This window comes from Microtus ochrogaster, chromosome 10 (genome assembly GCF_000317375.1).
Source record: "Microtus ochrogaster isolate Prairie Vole_2 chromosome 10, MicOch1.0, whole genome shotgun sequence".
NCBI lineage: Eukaryota > Metazoa > Chordata > Mammalia > Rodentia > Cricetidae > Microtus > Microtus ochrogaster.
The window spans coordinates 80401028-80419588 of NC_022016.1; the positions used below are offsets into that span (position 1 = coordinate 80401028).

At 53.0% G+C, this 18561-nt stretch overlaps 1 protein-coding gene across 4 annotated transcripts in view; it reads left to right on the top strand.

The window, feature by feature from the left end:
* The window catches only part of Kcnab2 (potassium voltage-gated channel subfamily A regulatory beta subunit 2), a 49756-nt gene that overhangs the window by 17202 nt on the left and 13993 nt on the right, over positions 1-18561 (top strand). For all 4 annotated transcript variants that reach the window (XM_026781833.1, XM_013348588.2, XM_026781834.1 and 1 more), the window contains 4 exons: positions 8861-8904; positions 9719-9756; positions 15145-15224; positions 17843-17887. In XM_026781833.1, the coding sequence (XP_026637634.1) occupies positions 8861-8904; positions 9719-9756; positions 15145-15224; positions 17843-17887 (207 nt within the window). The remainder of the gene's footprint in view (positions 1-8860; positions 8905-9718; positions 9757-15144; positions 15225-17842; positions 17888-18561) is intronic.

The window sequence follows — 18561 nt, forward strand, 5'->3', positions numbered from 1 at the left end:
CGTGTTGTTCGGCCGTTTGTCAGTTGCTGGGCATTTGGGTTGTTGCCATCTTTTGACGGTGCTGAAAAATGTCGCTGTGGACATTTGTGTTCAAGCTCTTGTGGTTTCACATGATTTGCATTCTCTGGGAACATACTTAGGAGTGGGGCCCCAGTTCTGCGGCCACTCTGCCTCTTCTGACCTCACTCATTAGTGTGGCTGTTCATGGCACACCCTGTGGTTGAGAGTGACCCTGGAGGAGCAGTGAGCCCCCCCCCTTGTGAGATGCCCTGGTTAGCCAGCACAGGGAAATCCATAAAAAAGAAAAGTCAGGAGGTCAAGGGCTTCTGCCAGGCCCGCGTGTGTAGCCCAGACCTCCTGCTTACGCACCCCTGGCCGGAGAGGTGTGTAACCCAGTCCTCCTGCTTACGCACCCCTGGCCAGAGAGGTGTGTAGCCCAGACCTCCTGCTTACGCACCCCTGGCCGGAGAGGTGGCTCAGCAGTTAAAGTGTGCACTACTCGCAGAGGACTGGAATCTGATTCTCAGCACCCACATCAGGTGGCTCACAGCCCCCTGGAACTCCAACTCTGGGTGCCCCACCCTCTACTGGCCTCTGTAGGCACCCACACCCCCCCACACACACACACACAGGCACATACCCACATAGACACATGTGCATAACCATAATTAAAACTAAAAATAAGGCATTTTTAAAAACCGTCTCTGGGGACCACTCCAGGAGGTCCGGGCTCAGGACTCTGTGTGTATAACAGGCTCCCCGAGTTCCTGACAAGATCTTGGTGGTTCGGTGCTGGGCAGACTGCTCTGTGCCAAACACACCCCGTGCGGTACTCAAAGTTCTAAGGAATAAAGGGTGTGTGTTAAAAGATTCCATGAGCTGTTAGCCAGAGTTAACTTCCATGTCTCTATTTGGGCTCAGGCTCTGCATCTTCGGGGGAGGCTACAATGTTCGCCTCCTGCAGCAGGGAGGCGAGCAGATGCTGTGCCTTCTGTAACCTTCAGCAGCCGCATGCTCCTTAAAAGGCCAGGGTAGTCTTCTGTGAGTTCCAGGGTCCAGGCTGCAGAAGGAATTTAACCGCCCTTCTCCCAGCCCTCCTTCCACCCAGTTTGCTTGGAAAGAGCCTCAGGTTATCTGGAGCGCAGGGCCTCAGGCCAGCAAACCCCTGCTGCCTAAGTGCGCTGCTGGCAGGAGGAACAGAGCTTGGCCCAGGCTGGTTTCTGTAGGCAGTGCCTGTGTGACCTTCCAGAACATCCTTGGTAAAGGTACCAACTCTATCCTCCTAGGTCCAGTTCTACCCCCAGGGACTGGATCCTCTCTTTGCCTTAGGTCTGAGCTCAAGGGGACTTGAGGTTTTGCTGGACTTGGGGTGGGCGGGCACACTGTAGGGTCTGTGGCTGGCTCCCACCATGGGAGTTTCTGTGACAAGATCTTTGGAGTGCATTGTATTTGTTCAGTTGTTTGTTTGCTTGCTCGTTGGTTTTGACCCTGAGCCGTTAACCAGGCTCAGGCTCTGCATGCTTTGCCTGCCAAGCTTGACCTAGAACAGAGGTGAAGTCTGAGAGGCCGCCCACTGAGCATAGCTGTCATTCTTATCGGCTGTACCCAGAGGCAGAGCACGAGCTTGGAGGGGGCTCAGCCGATAAAGCACCTGTCACATGAGATGGAGGACCTGAGTTCAGATCCCCAGAAGCCACATACAAAGTCAGGCGCGGCAGCGTGTGCCCCGGTGCTTGGGGAAGGGAGTCAAAGACAAGGGGATCCCTGAGACTTGGTGGCCAGCCAGCCTAGCCAAGCCAGTGAGCTCCAGGTTCAGGGAGAGACCTTCCTTATGTTGAGGATGGGTATATAAAGGCAGGGCCTAGGCCCCTCATTCACTTGTCGGTTCCAAAAGCACTGGTGAGATAAGTCTTGCTGTGCGTCTTGGTCCCATTGTCTCTTTGAGCCATCGGCTTTCCTTGGTCATGTCCGAGTGGAAGCTTTCCCTCCCCTTTCCTGGTAACTTGTCCCTGAGCAGACAGAGATGAACACCGACTCCAGGGACCGCCCCACTCCCCCGGCACACACCTGAGCCAATGTTGCTTACCCAGGCTTGGGGCTGCAGGTCAGCCTGGAGCAGCCAGTGCCAGCTCCCTCCACCCCCTGGAGACCAGCAAGGCAGGCGGCTGTGCATCCTGCATCATAAATAATGACTCTTCGGCACCGCCTGCGCCTCTGACAGGGAACTCACTGGCTCTCGGCAGGAGCCTCTGACACCCCATGTGCAGAGCCAGGAGCCAGGCAGGAGAAGCAGCTGCTCTCCCTGAGACCCCTCTGAGCATGCAGTCGCGGCAGCCCTGCTCAACCCCAGGATCCCACCCCAAGGAATACACCCGGCAGCGAGGTCATGAAGATGGGAGTCCACTCCTGTTGGAGGAAGGCGACTGCGCCCATCAGTCCTCAGGCCTTTGCAGCCCACTCTTGGAGACTGCCAGGGACGTGAAACAGGCAGAACCAGAGCAGGGGAAGCCAAGTGGAGACGGAGGAGATGTGAGAAGAGAATGGACAAGGCTCCTCCCTGCTGGACCTCCGACCCCCCCCCCATCTTTGACTCCTCTCAGATGAGAGTTTGTCTCGTCTGGAAATTTGATGCCATCCACTCGGCTGCGCAGGCAGGTCCTCTCTTGCCCTCAGAAATCCTTTCTCTGAGAGAACGCCCCGCCGCTTCTTCACCTTCTGGGATAAAGTCTCACCAGAGGCAGGGAAGGGCTCCTAAGGAGCAGGTGACTTCTGAATCCGGCAGGAGCTGAACAGGGCCTCACCATGCAGGTGTCCTTCGTGTGCTCAGAGCACAGCCTGAAGACCCGCGGTCCTGAAGAACGCCTGGGTCGCTCGGCAGCCAGCAGCCCCAGCCCGGGCACCCGTGGACGATTCCGTGCCGTGGCCATGGTAGCCCGGAGCCTGGGACAGCTGTCAGTACAGAGCACCCAAAACAGCAACGACACCAACGTGAAGCAGCCAGGGATGAAATATAGGTAGGCAGAGCAGCCTGTTCTGTGGGGTGGAGACCGGCCTTCCTGCCTCCCTGCAGATCCGTCTCTGGAGACCTGAGCAGCCCTCGCTGAGGGCCTCTTAGCACCTGGTAGACCTGCTAAAGAGTAAGCTGAGACTTGGTGAACTCCAAGTCTGTTCTCCTGGGCCACAGAGGGGGGCGGGTATATAGTCACCATCTTCCTTCACCGTTTTTGATCTCTTTTATGGGCTCAGCTCCTAAAGTAAATCACCTCATGGGACTTTACTGTACTTTACTGTTTGACCTCAGCCGTGCCCCCCCTCCCAACGCCTCCTACTTTCTCTAAGATCACAGGCCCAGAAGATGCTGGGGTCTTTCTCACTCCTGTGTAAGACTCAGAGCCCAAGGAGATGAGCAACTTGGCACCTAAAGAGTAGCTCTGGGGGAAAGGGGATGGGGCCTCTCTCCATGGAGTCTCCAGGGAAAGGGATCGTCCCTGGGTTTGTACAGGCTGAATGGGTCAAGGGAGCACTCTGGAGCCCAGACAGCCTCTTGGGAAAAGCTTCTTAAAACTGGAGTTGAAACAGTTGCTTCCCAGTGACAGACCAAACACAGGTGGTCACCACTGACTGCAGGAGGGTCCCCTAAGTTCCCAGCTGGTATCACAATGAGCTTAAAGCTCCCCGGGACCAACACTCAGAAGGTATACCAGATGTACCTATGCGATGAGGCCACATTGTGGCAAGCGCTGGCATGAGATAAGGGTCCTGCATCTTTTTCCATCCTCTACGCTTGGTGGGGACAATTGGGATGGAATTCCCTGTTCTAGATTCTCTGTGGTTTGTATCTTGGTTTCGGTAGCCATTAAAAGCTAGGGCTAAATAGATGTATGTGTGTCTATATGCATGTATGTACAGGGGTGTGTATGCATCTATGTGCATATGCACAAATTTCTGCATGTATTTGTTTGGATTCTTGTTACCTGATGTGACTTTGAAGTCAATCTGAGATTCGCCAGGACTAAACACTAATGCCGCTGTGTCACGCGCAGAGAGCTCCACGTGATGGGAAAAGTGGATCTCAAAGAAGCCCAAGCACTCCCAGTAATCATGTGTGTGCAGTGTATATGTGCATGTCTCTGTGTGTGCATGTGTGTCCGTGTGTGTGTCTGTGTGTACACGTGTGCCTGTGTGTCTGTGTGCATGTGTCTGTGTGTGTACCCATGTGTGTCTGTGCATATATACCCATATTTGTAGCTTCGTACTTGTGTACTGTATGCGTGCATACACTGAAGTCAGGGAGGGTGAGACCCAGCAGTGAAAGGCTTTCAATCTGGACTCCTGAGTTCAAATTCCAGCCCCAGCTCTTCTTAGACACAGGGCCCCATCTGTCTGATGGCAGAGCTCAGCCTCCCCCCACGGCAGGACCTGGTTGTGTGTTCTTGCTGTCATCTGGAGGGAGGGGGACCATACTCCTGTAAAAGATGTGCAGCCTAGGAGCCGAAAGAAAGGGTATCTAGCTCATGACCCACAAGTCCCTTTAAGGGGTCTCTCTGCTCTCGTGCCTCGTGGGCATCAGCCTCACAAGTGACCACAGAATGATTGCCCAGGGCCGCAGCTAACATTTGGTTAAGGCTGTGGGGACCAAGGATAGGCCTGATCCTGGTGCCTCCACCTCCCCTTCCCTCCAGACACCCCAGGTGTACTTGTCCATTGACGCTTCACGGCCCACAGGGTTGGAAGAGGCAGAGGTCTCCCGAACCAAGGACACAGCTTTTGATTTGCTTGTGGAGGTGGGAGGAGCATTCTGTCCCCAGGGTCTGATCTCTGACATGTACTGCTCATGTCCAAATGGCGGCAACATTGCTGTCCCTCAGTTGACACTCGTTGGGGCCCTATTCTAGTCAGCAGTTGAAGGCAAGAAGTCCCATGCCTGCCCTTGGGTCCGGAGTCTGGGTACAGGGAAGACCTATGCATGACTGGTACCCCACACCCAGCACGGGGGCCAACACCAGAATCCCTGTCCCTCACACTCCCTACCATAGTGAGGTAGAATGGCCTTGCCTTTACCTGAGCCAGCCTTTGTCCTCCTCCCAGGTGGCTAACATGAAAGGCCCAGAACTCTTTTTAAAGACTGTTTCCTGGGGCCCTGCCACTCTGAAGCCTGAGGCACAGCCATTGGGACAGGAGGCTGCTTGGCCAGGAATCTGCCTTGCCTCTGGCCAAGGTGATGCTGAGAAGCCTCCAGAGGCTTCTTCCCAGGCTTCAGGAGAGAGACGGCACGCCGGTGAGAGAGGCTTAGGGACTTTGCCCAGTTACTTTATAATCATATCAAGTTTTAATTGAAGAAGGGAAATGTGTAGATTATTCTTCCATCCTGAAGTTTGGGGTGACAGCATGGTGGCTGCCACCGTGCAGGCCTGGCTCTGTGACGCTCCCTGCCCTCTCTAGGGGAGCCTTTCCCATATAGCTTTTAGCCTGGAGGTGACTGTCCCCTCAGAGATAAAGACAAGAAGGCCCACGCCTGCCCTTGGGCATCAGGCCTGGCAGCAGATGGCAGGACTAATACCATCATTTAACAAAAGAAGTTGAGCAGGGCAATTACAGCATGGAGCAGTGACCTGGTTTTGCTAAAGTGTCCCTAAGGACAGTAGATGAGAACACACCCGGAGCCACACTCCCTGACCCACACTCAGGCGCAGGAGAAGAGAGAGGCCTTTTGGGAAGTTCGTCTGTTTTTTGACCAGACTTAAGGTGCATGGCTTCTCGATGTGCTACCCCAAACTGACAGGCGACAGGCGCATGCTCTTCAGCCACAGGTGGGCCCAGCCTCATGTTTTGAGTCTTCACCTGCCTGCTTCTTAAGCTGCTCTCTCTCCCAGAACATGCGGTGTGTTCCAGCGTGTAAGGACCTAGGTTCGAGTCTCCGCTCCAGCACTACACTAACAAAAGTTTTTGGAGGGTGACAGACAAGAACTTGCCTCCTGACCTGTTCTGGTCAGGAAGTTGCTGCCTATGGTCACGTGTTAAGACGGCTCCAGGCTGCCTTCTCAACACCTGGCTCTATCCAGACCAGGTACCCAGGAGGGCCCAGGGTTCTGCAAACCCTGAAATGTTTCAAACAGGACGCTAAGTGTGTTTGTGACCTTACTCCTAGGGAAGAGATCGGTAGTCTCTATGCACTTCTCAAAGTGTTATGTGACTCCATGGCCTCAGTGCTGGCTGGCTTTTTATCGGGGTGACACAGAACGGGGTCACCTGGGAAGAAGGAGCCTCAGCTGAGAAAATGTTCCCATCAGTTTGGCCTGTGGACATGCTGTAGTGCATTTTCTTGATTAATGGTTGATGTGGGAGGACCCATCTCACTGTGGGCAGTGCCGCTTCTAGGTGGGTGGTCCTGGGTTATGTAAGAAAGCAGGCTGAACAAGCCAGTAAGCAGCACTCCTCCATGGCTTCTGCTTGAGTTCCTGCCTTGGCTTCTTTCAGTGTTCGGTAACCAGGAAAGGAATAAGTAAGCCAAAAACAAAAACAAAAAAAACAAAACAAAAACCCATCCTCTTCAAGTTGCTTTTGGTCATGGTTTTGTTGTTGTTGTTGTTGTTTTGTTTTTAAATATTTATTTATTTATTATGTATACAATATTCTGTGTGTATGTCTGCAGGCCAGAAGAGGGCACCAGATCTCATTACAGATGGCTGTGAGCCACCATGTGGTTGCTGGGAATTGAACTCAGGACCTTTGGAAGAGCAGGCAATGCTCTTAACCACTGAGCCATCTCTCCAGCCCTTGGTCATGTTTTTTTTATCAGCAATCAATCTAACTGTGGCAGCTGTCAAACCTTGCGTTTCCATGATCAGTGTGCCCCTTCTAGGCACTTTGGTCACATTCCACTACAGTTCCTTTCTGCCCGGATCTGGCTCTGCAGAATCTAGATGTGATACAACCCTGCCTTTCAGGCTAGCTCCAGATGCCCGGGTCTACGGGTGGCCTGGTGCTGATAGACAGTACTCAGGGCACCACTGGCTGAATTCACTGATTTATAACGGGAAAGCCCAGAAACATATTCTCTCTCTCTCTCTCTCTCTCTCTCTCTCTCTCTCTCTCTCTCTCTCTCTCTCGTTTTTGTTTGTGTTTTTCGAGACAAGATTTCTCTGTTGCTCTGAAACCTGTCCTGGAACTAGCTCTTGTAGACCAGGCTGACGTTGAACTCACAGAGATCTGCCTGCTTCTGCCTCCCGCCTCCCAAGTGCTGGGATTAAAGGCACGCGGTACCACAGCCCGGCTTCATTTCTCTTTTTAATGCATGAATATTACTATCTATTAAGTTTGGGAGGTTTGTTGTTTTGGATTTTTATTTGTTTTTGTTTTTGAGACAGGATCTTGCTATGCAGCCCAGGATGGCCTCAAACTCTCAGCAATCCCCTTGCTTCAGACCTCCAAATACTGGGACCAGGCCAGGCATAGTGACACATACCTTTAATCCCAGCACTTGGGAGTCAGAGGTGAAATCAGAGACAGATTTATCTCTGTGGGTTTGAGGCCAGCCTGGTCCACATGGTGATTTCCAAGACAGCCAGAGCTACATAATAGAGAAACCCCTGTCAAAAAGAAAGTGCTGGGACCATGCCACCATGGTTCATTTGAGCCTGTTTGCAGTGTGCATTGATGGTTTTGTATAAAGAGAAACATCTCATATGTCATACACCCTGTCTTGGGCAGCTGCCTCTTTGGGAAACAAAATACACGTAAGTCAATGTCCTGTGACAGCACCAGACCTGGGAATTGTGTGACCCGTTCTCAGAGTAGCCGGCATCCTTGCTGGAACTGCCCAGCTGGCCCTAGGAGTGGCTGGCCCTTGGGGAGCATAGGGACACATGGAGCGGCAGGAGCCCATGAGAGAAGCGGAGTCCAGCCCTAAAAGGGCAAGGGCCCAGGTAGAGCTATGGCACCCAGTCACTTGTCCACCTTACCATGTGGGCAGCTCATGCCCCTGTCTCCAACACACAGGCCAGGCATGGGTGCTCATGGACCACTGTGTGGGTAGCTTGAGCTGGCTGCCAAGGGGAACATCCCCACTTCCTAGGCTGTCCTCTGTTTGTCCTCTGCCTTGGGCACTCATGAGACCCATCCTACAGCTAGCAGGATGTTTAAGAGCCCCTGATGTGCTGTTGCTCCTGGGGTGGGGGTCCAGGCTGGCCGGTACAAGGACAGACAGATGACCCAGACTTGGCAGAAGTGTCTCACCCTCTACAGCCTCCTAAGAACAGTAATGATGACCCCCAAACCTGTCCATCTGCTAAGGTGTGTCCTACCAGGTAGGAGCCTCAGTGGGCATGAGAGGTTATTTCATGGGCTGCCAGGCTATGACAGAGTGAGAGCCACCCTGCTGGGGAGCCGCAGTGCCGCCCACACCACTGGCCTGTGGGACATCGAAGGGCAAGGCTCAGATGAAGCAGGACGAACTGCATGTCATTGTTCTCAAGGAGGGACAAATAACCCATAACAGAGGTGGCAAATGCACCCTCAAGAGGGAGCTTAGCTTTGGACCCTGCAGCCACTCACAGACCCGAGTCAGTCACCTTGCAACCTGTCCATCACAACAACAGCCCTTGTTATTGTCATCATCTGCCCTGGAAGCAGCTCTGCGGGCCTGTGTGAGCCCCGTGTGGTCCTGGGGAACAACTGGCATGTCACCCCATGGCCGCTTAGCAGAGGCCTCCGTCGGATGATTCTCTGTGCCTTTCAGAAATCAGAAATGACTGGGTGGAAGCAGGCAACAGGCTGGCCCTGGTGCTCAAGTCTGGCTAGCAGCATCCTTCCTGCCCGAGCCAAGGTCTGACTCAATCTTTTTTTTTTTTTTTTTTTTCAGGAACCTGGGCAAATCTGGCCTCCGGGTCTCCTGCCTGGGGCTTGGTAAGTACAAGGACCCCTCATGAACAAGGATATGGGGGCTTCGAACGAGTCAGCCCCACCCTTAACAGAGAGCTACACTGAGAGCCTACAATTCTGGGAGATTAGGTTGCCATGGCAACCAGCAGCTGGGAAAAAAAAAAGGAAGGGACAGAACCTTAGCCTTAGCCAGGAGAGGCCAGGAGAATTCTTTGCACACAGCCCTTCACTTCTACCCATAAGTCAGAGCAGCCCCTGACGCTCACTGAACCAGGAAGCTTGCTTTCTGGCTTCGAAGCCTCACTTCAGAGAGACAGTCCCCAGGAAAGACCATTCGGTCTTGCCCTGTTCCTTCTGCTGGGTGTCAGCTCAGTCCTCAGAACCCGCTGTTTCCCTCCTTCAAGGCAAATGCACTCTTTACCCCTCCCACCCTAACGCCCACACCTAACCCTCTGCAGGCAGAGCCTGTCATCAGGGAAGCACCCTCGGTCCGCTCTCCGGGGCGGCACCACACCAACACTAGAGCCCACGCTGGCCTCCCACTCAGGGCGGTCCTCCTGTCTCAGCCTCCTCACCTGGCTCCGGATGGACACTTTAGAGGCCACAGCCTTCCTCGGCTTACCCAGCTCTCTGTCCTATAGAGAGACTACTGTTAGCTTTGTTTGGAGATTCACCTGGAGGCCAGGTATCCACACACACGGGATGTGCTCCACACAGACAGTGGGCAGCATGTGGCTGTGTCTGACCCGATGCCCTACGCTTTAAAGTCTGAGCACCTACAAGACTGTTCTCACCTACTGTCAAATTATCTCACCTGAACCTGTATGTCTCCTTCTAGGAACATGGGTGACCTTCGGGGGCCAGATCACCGATGAGGTAAGACAGGGAGCCCTCAGCCCCAAGCACACGGTTAAGTCCCCTGCATAAACTAGGGACTGTGTGTGCTCACGGAAGCCACCGTGGCAGCCTCTTTCTCGTTGTGTTGGGGTTTCCTGCCCCCGTAGTCAGACAGGCTAAGGGGTGGTGACTGAGACAGGTGCTGCACCTGGTGGCACAGCTGAGAACTGTGGGATCCTGGGAGTCCAGGGTTCTCATGGACGTGACACTTGTGCCGCAGCTCACCCCAAATTCAAGGCCCATGTTTTCCCAGTGACAAAGCTGGGCCCCCTCTGAGTATGAGTGACCCATCCACACACACCTGTTAACCCGTGTGGGCTGTCGGCCCGCCATGCTCCTGACCACATTTCCTCTGACTACTGGGAACTGCTGTCTTCTGGGGCTTATCTACCATTGGGACCCACGGTGACGCTAAGAAAAGCAGATCTGAGTGCTGCTGGTGTCACAGGGCCTGTCGGGACAGGGGTGCCCTTCCGCACAGTGGGAGGTCAGAGAGAGAGCTCCCAGCATCTGCACCATCTCGGCCGCTGTTTGCCCAGTTTGCTGGAGAAAGGCTCGTGTTTAAAAATTAATAAGCGAGTCCATTTGAGACCTTATTAGCTGCAGTTGCTCAGTTTTTAGGGAAAACTTGGCTTCCGCGGAGATTTAAATGCAGTGTGTGGTTTCGTACTTGATTTTTTTTTATAACAATAGCTGGTCATTGAACCATTTGTCCTGCGCTCTGAGGCTGCTGAAGACTCAGGGTGAGTCGGGAGCTTCTAAGGTGACGCTGGTCCCCAGAGCTCAGAGTAGAAATTGGAGCCCTGGGACACGTGTGGTTTGTCTCAAACAAGTCAGGTCTGACTCAGCCTTATCCCCCGTTCAGGGTGGCTGCTGATAGTCGGTAGGAGGACTCTGGAGGGAGACACTAGCCACAGGGCATGGTGTCCTTGTGGACAAGCGACTCTGTCACCAACAGATTTGTGGCACTGGGAGTATTGATGAATGAATCTCAGATGTTAGCTCCAGCTGGCTTTGCCCCCCTTCGTGTCTCAGACATGGACAGAATGACAAGGATAAAGATGCTGGGGGTCACACCTTGATGACATCAACCAGGAGGAGAAGTAGATGACAGAGTTCGGGTCCTGGGAGGATGCCACAGACAAACACAACGTAGTAAAGGAACAAGGATTTTTGTATCAGATCCTGCAATTCATGTAGGGAAAAAAATCAATATGCCAAATGTTAGGGACCCCTGGCTGTGTCGTGTGATGAGGGCAGAGTATTTGTTCTCTGCCTGTTTGGGTAAGAGCCAGTCAGGAAGCCAAGACTACTGTGGACTGCTTTCCTCCCTACCCTGAGAACTTTTGCTTAGATACATGAGCCATAAAATTTACCATGTTAGGGCCAGAGAGGTAGCTCAGCCATTAAAGTGTTCACCAGCAAGTTGAATCCCCAGAACTCATAAAAAGGGGGGCATGGCAGTGTGTACTTGAAATCCCAGTGCTGGGGCAGTAGACAAGGGGGGGATCGCCGGCCAGACAGCCTAGCAGCATCTGCGGATGAATGAGAGATTGAAATGAGTCAGGGTGGACAGCTGAACAGTAACCTAGGAATGACACCCACGGGCACCCTTAGCCATAATGACCATTTTAATCATTCTAGGGGTGTAGTTCATTGGGTGTCTTCATGTTGCCGTGCAGGCGTGACTTCCATTTCCAAAAAGAAACTCCACACCTTCGAGCGGTAACTCTCCCAGTCCCTGCTAGCCTCTAATCCACTTCCTGTCTCTGTGAGTCTGCACTCTGTCTTTGTGAGTAAAGTTTTATCGACACACAGTCACACTCATGGGTTGAGACGTCTGTGGCTGCTTCTGTTGCAAGGACAAAGCTGAGTCCCGGACAGGTTATCTAGCCCAAGCTGTTTGAGCCGTTAAACATCTGTCCTAGTGAGAAAAGGTTTGATGGCTCCTGCGCTGTGACGTCACGACAGCCACCCACCAGTATCTGTGGAGCTGCCATACCGTCGTAAAGCCAAGAATGTTCTGGGGAGGATGGTGGTGCTGGCTGCACAGTAGCACACGTGTGACAGTATTGTTGAAAGGGTGGCAACTGCCACTGTCCTGGCATTCAGGAGGCTGGAGCAGAAAGAGCCTGGGTTTGAGGAACATTTGGACGACATAGTGAGGCCCTGTCTCAGAGTTATCGTCTTTAGTTTGATTTTTGTGTGTTGAGTGTTTTGCCTGCGTACATGGATATGCACCACAGGCAAGCACATGAGGAGGCCAGAAGAGGCGTCAGTCGCCTGGAACTAGAGCTACAGATGTAACCGGCATGCAGGTGCCGGGAACCAAACCTGGTCCTCTGCAAGAACAGGAGCTGTTAACCACTGAGCCATCTCCATCCCCCTCCAAAAAATGTTTTAGGGTTAGTATGGGAAATTTTTCATACAGATTTTAATAAGAACATTTTTTGTTGTTTTTTGAGACAGGGTTTCTCTATATAACAGTCTTGGCTGTCCTGGAACTCTCTTTGTAGACCAGGCTGGCCTCGAACTCACTGAGATCCACCTGCCTCTGCCTCCCAAAATGCTGGGATTAAAGGTGTGCGCCACCACTGCCTGGCAGTAGAACATTTTAAAAGACAGTCTCACATATTCCCAGCTGTCCTTGAACTTACTATGTAACCAAGGATTACCTTGAATTTGTCCTCCTGCCTTCACCCTGCTGCGTGCTGGGGTTACAGGTGGGTACCGCCGCCACTCCTGGCTTTGTTTGTTCCTGGAAACTGAGCCTAGGGCTCAGGCTTGCTAGGCCAGTGCTCTGCCAGCTGAGCCACATCCCAGCTCCAGGAAGTGTGCATCTAATGTAAAGCGAGGGGAGGAGCGAAGCTCTCGGGAACCACCTTGAGCTGGTCCCCAGGATGCCCTAGAGACCAAGTACAGAGCAGCTGCAGCCTCCTTTCTGGGAGGCTGATAGGATAGGGCAGAAATACGTGCCTGTTGAACAAATAAGTCCTCAGAAGACAAAAATGCAAGCCATGAGCCTCAGAAACCCTCCAGGGAGGCCACATGGCCCCTACCCAGTGGGGTGCAGCATGCAGTGTCGCCCTGGGCATGGCTCCGGCTACCTGATGAGACACATCTGGGAAAGGTCGTGGTGAAAGCAACAGAACACACCTGTGAACAAACCACACTTGCCCGTGCATTGGCATTGCAGGAGAACATGCCCAGAGCGAGCAGAGGTTCCTCAGGTGGACAACTCTGGAGAAAAGGCTCGGCGGTTACATCAGGCCCCAGAGAGCAACAGTAACCGTGCATTTGACATGCTCACACTTGAGCTGCATCAGAAAAGGCAGCAAAGCTCCCTGCAGGTTGATTTCCAGAGCCTCATCACCCTGGTCCTTCTGGCTCTCAGACCCCAGCAGCTGTGGCTCTGCATCAGACACTGAAGTAGCTTCAGGTTTTAGAAATTAGGTTTTATCACAGCCTGGATATCTCGGATCCCCTGACGAATCAGGGAATCTAGCAGCACCAAATCCACATTCCCATGACCACCACTGGGCATGGATCCACTCCCCTAGCAGTGCCCTTCACTCCCAGAGTCCATCAGCATGCACACATGCTCACACACACACACATGCCATGTGCACACACAAACACACGGGCATGCACACATGCATGCATGCGCTCACAGAGATGCCTCTTTCCTACTGGATACCAGAGAACCAGGCAGGAGGCTGGAACCATCCAGCCACTCTGGGCTGACTGGGGAGGGAGGTCTGGTGCCTGAACTGCATGAATAGGTTTGGCCCTCTGAGAACTGCAGCGTTCGGGGCTCTTCTCTCTGCTGTATTTCAGTGGGGGCCATTGGTCACAGGTGTGCTCCCAGCTTCCTTGATGGCCGAACCCACCACCAATTGCTGTTTGTTATGAAACAAAGCTAACCCTTCTGGGAGCTCAAGATCTAGCTGTAACATGAAGGGCCAGGCCTGCTTGTTGTTGGGGTTTTTGTCCTGCCTGGTACCCCACAACTGTTTAGCCCCAAAGAAAATCACACATAGGTCTCCATGAATTATAAGCTGATTGGCCCATTAGCTCTAGCCTCTCACTGGCTAAGTCTCACATCTTGATTAACCCATTTTCTGATCTATGTTAGCCATGTGGCTCAGTACCTTTTTCAGTGGAGCAGATCACATCCTGCTGCTTCAGTGGTCTGGGCAGGAGAGGTAGGAATCAATTTCCTCCTTCCCAGAATTCTCCTGTTCTCATTACATCATTTCTACTTCCTGTCTGGTTTTCCCGCCTATATTTCCTGCCTGGCCAATCAGAGTTTATTTATAACATGATTGACAGAATACAGACAATTCTCCCTCACCATCTAGCCAGCAGTGAGGTTGGTTGGATGGCCAGGATGCTACCCATGTGTCATATTAGAGAAATGCCAGCAGAGGCCACATGACCCTCAGCCCCACTAGAATGGCTGTGGGACCCTCTGTGTTCAGTGTGCAGCCCTCCCACGGTAGCTGGGAGAGGTGTATCCTTATACAGATAAATCCACAGATAAATCTTAAAGGGGGGGGGCGGGCATCCTACTACGACTGGCCACTGGTTCTCATGACTGACATGGCAAGGTGCTGCCAATCACATGTCTTCAGTCAAGACCTGGTCCCCCCAGAGGCCTGGAGGAGGAGTCTGCCCCTGTCTCTCTCGGCTCCTGGGGGCATAACTTGGCTTGTAGGCATGTTGCTGCGGTCAGTGCTCTACCTCCAGATAGCCCTCCGACTAACATGCCAGTCACATTGGACGGCATGGCTAGCCCGCTAGGAGGCCATGTGGCCCCATCTTAGCAAATACATTCACAAATACCCTGCTACCAGATAAGGTCCCATCCTGAGTTTCTGGTTCATTTGAGTTTTGGGGGCCCAATACAGGGGCCACATTCCATGATGGTCCCAAAAACTTCATAGCCAGCAGGTTGTTTCCCTCATCTGTCTTGCCATCTTTATCCTTTGTGAAGGGTTTGTTGCCTCCCTGTGCAATGGCACAGAGGAGAGAGGAGCCAGGAGAAACACCAAGGCCACAGGGCTGATGCTCCAGAGAGGTGGTTCTCAACCTATGGGTCGTGACCCCTCTGGGTTCCAATGATTCTTTCACAGGATCGCCTAAGACCATTGGAAAAACACAGAGATTTACATTGCAATTCACAACAGTATCAAAATTACAGTTATGAAGTAGCAATGAAAATAGTTACATGGTCAGGGGTCACCACATCATAAGGAACTGTATTAAAGGGCCACAGCATCAGGAAGGTTGAGAACCCCTGCCTAGAACCTCCCTGGAGCTGGAATGACAGTGCTGGCCCCACCAGCTCCGGTTTTGTCATTTCAGATGGCAGAGCACCTCATGACCCTGGCCTATGACAATGGCATCAACCTGTTCGATACTGCAGAGGTCTACGCTGCTGGCAAGTATGTACCTTCCTCGCGGACAGAAGAGGGTGGCACTAGACACCTTCAGAGAGCCACATCTCCAGTTCCTGTCTCTCCCTCCCAGGCACTCATGATAGTGTCTACCACTCTGTCTTCTTTTTAAAAGTCTAAATGATCCTAGGAGATACTTGGATGGGGCCAGCCTCGGGACACTCAGGCACTGGCTGCTCACCAGACTCTCTGTGTGCCCTGACACCGAGGTTAACAAGGCACAGAGCTGGGCTGCAGCCGGGATTTACTGTTGTCCCCAGCTGTGTGGGTGAGCTGGAGCCCCCATGAGCCTGGCCTGTTCGTGTCTTAATGATGCAATAGGGGCTGTGGGGCAGACAGCCTTTCCGAGCTGGAGCGGGCAGGCGCTGGCAGACCTCCGTGCGAAGGAAGCGCTTTCCATCTTGACAATGAACTTTCCAACTCGATTATACAAAGGCTCAGTGCTCTTCAGCCAGAGCTGTTGGCTTCGATTTTAAAGACGGGCTGAAATCAAATCATCTGGTCTCGTACATCACATTTCCAAAAGTCAGTTTTTGTTGGTGAAATCATTCTCTGGCTCCCTCTCTGTCCTCCCTACAGCCCGCTCCTGCTTGGTGCCAGCCAAATTCCCATCAGCTGGGCTGGCTGCAGCCCTGACCTGCTATGTGCCATGACCACAGGGCCAGCACCTGCTCCATGGGCCTTGGGATCTGACCTGCTGCCTAGAGCGGGACCCATGGCACCAGGCATCAGGGAACCCAGCTGGACCACTGCCCAATCCCTACCAAGGGCCTGGGGAGCTGACAGCTGTTCCCCCACCCCGTTTAGCCTCTGTCAACAGTGCTTGGGTCTTTCCTATACCACATCCCACCACCCCCTCCTCCAACCAGACAGCAGCTTCCAGTCACAGCAAGATGCTCTCTAGACAGACGAGCTGGGCAGAGCAGCCAGAGGTTGAAAAGCCTGGTGCAGATGCCCAGCCCAGAGGCATCTCCCCGTCTCCTCCCTGGCCCAGCTCCTGCCTCGGCTTTGCTGCCCAGGAGAGCAAACACAGATTGATGCTACCTCCTTCATCTCCAGATGGCCCCATCACTGAGCATTCCCCAAACTCTACTCTGTCACTGCCTTCACTTCTGTTTAACTGGACACTCAAAGCTAGCATGCCAGGACAGCCATGCCAGACACTGAGCATCCTTGGGGCCTCTCAGGAGCCACTTGCTAGAAGCCAAGGCCTTAAGCGAAAGCTTTCTGCTCTGAATGGCATTGCCTCTGGAGCCTGCTACCCCAGCTCTTCAGCCAGCTGCTGTAGCTTCACAGTCCAGCCCATAGCTAAGGCAGCCTGCTCACACTGCAGAGAAACCTTAACACTAGCAGCCAATGTGACTGAGAAGCTGTGCACTATGCCTTGGGGCCAGGCCAAGCTTCTCTGACCAAGGGGCTAGCCGTAGCTTCAGCAAGCAGTCAGTCAGAGCTGCCCCCTCGCTGACCAGGGGTGAGCACACACATATCTTTCTGACAGTAATTTGTGTGCTTCTCAGCAACCTGCAGTATTTCTGTGCCTACATTCGTAGCTTGCAACCAAGATTGCAAGCGGGAGGCTTGGGTTAGCCACTCAGGCAGGCTCACTATCATCTTCCTCCTCTCCTGGTCTTTTGTCTGACAAATTGGAGGACCACAGAATGAAAGGAGGCCAGAGCTGATTGAATTTTCAGTACGTCCTGACCATAAATGAGGGGCATTCAGAATATATGCTAAACAGCTTGCAAATTAGAGCCCATTATTTCTGAGTGGATGACTCAGGCGCTTTTATAATTGGAATGTAGCGCTGGGTTTGGATCATTTTCCGTCTGTTGTTTTTGCTCAGAAACATTTTGCTACAAGCAGAAAGTTCTTAAAAGTTAATCCTCACTCCTGTGCCAAGCTGGAACAGCCAGCTTGTGACCCCAGCTGGCCCCGGCTTGAAGCAGGACCCTGAGCCATTGCCAAGAACAGGCAGTGGGCTGGGCGGCTCTCTGTTGTTTAAAGAGAAGAACGAGCTGCACGCAAACACACATGCACAGTCACGCATGTGTGCACACAGGCACACACACAAACACACACGCATAGTCACGCATGTGTGCACACAGGCACACACAGGCTTTGTTGGAAGCCCTGCGCTGGCCCCAGGAAGTGCACCGTCTCTGCATACAGAGACATGTGCCGAGAACACCTGGAGCACAGCTTGCCTTTTAAACATAAATTCACCTGAACATTTTACCCACGACCCTTGGCCGAGCATTTTCTCGGGTGTACCTGCAGCTGGCGGAGGATGCCAGTCCTGGGGACCTTTCCTTTCCCAACAAGTGTAGAGGTGCTGCTGCCAGGACAAGGCCTTTTCATCAGAGGACTAGCAGTGCCCCTCAACCCCCACCCCTGCTGCCAGTCCTGGGCAGTTGCAGACTTCACCCCTTCTGGAATGAGCCACTGGGCCGAGGCCACATAGGCGCCTGGCATTCCAACCCCAGGGGCATTTTCACAGAGGGGACCCGATGGCTCATTGTCACGGTGGGGCTGGGTTTGATTTTTCTTTTTCCGTTTTGCATAGATGAAATCCCCATGTCTGCCTCTCTTTCTCTCTTGCTTTGCAGGGCTGAAGTGGTATTAGGGAACATCATTAAGAAGAAGGGATGGAGGTAATTATCTCTGCGGTCTGTCTCCAGGGCACACAAGGGAGGCTGGGGGAGGGCGGTATGCATGGCAGGAGAGGCCAATGCATCCTGGGGTTCCTGGCTGGGATGGGCAGGCCATCTGCCTGGGGCAAGCCTGGGCTTGGCCAGCACTGCAGTGGGAACCATTCCGTGTTTGGGGACTGGTCTCTGCTGATTACCACAGGGGTGGTCCGTCAGCCGCTTGTGCGCTCTTTTATTTATTTTTTATCATTACGTTTATTTATTTCCATGTGGTAGGTATGTGCCACATTGTGCATGTTGGGGTCAAATGACAACCTGTGGAAGCTGATTCTCTTCCTCTACTGTGTGAATTCAGGGACTCACTCTCAAGGCTCCTAGCTTGACAGCACACACCTTTATTCACTGAGCCAGCTCCCCCAGCTTCTTCTCTCTCTCTCCCCCTTTCTCCCCTTTAATAGAAAAGTTAATTCAGTACCCTGCAAGGACCAGTAGGTTAGGCAGTAACAAGAGCCCTGCCGAGGGCTGAAAATGTTCTAGAGTACTTTTCCAGGCCTGGGTTCAATTCCCAGCAGGGTGTAAATGAGGCAGAGTGGTACATAGGAGGCAGAAGAAGCAGGCACTCAAGGGCATTCTCCGCCAGGTGAAACCCCGTCATGCTCGTGGAAAGTACCACCTGT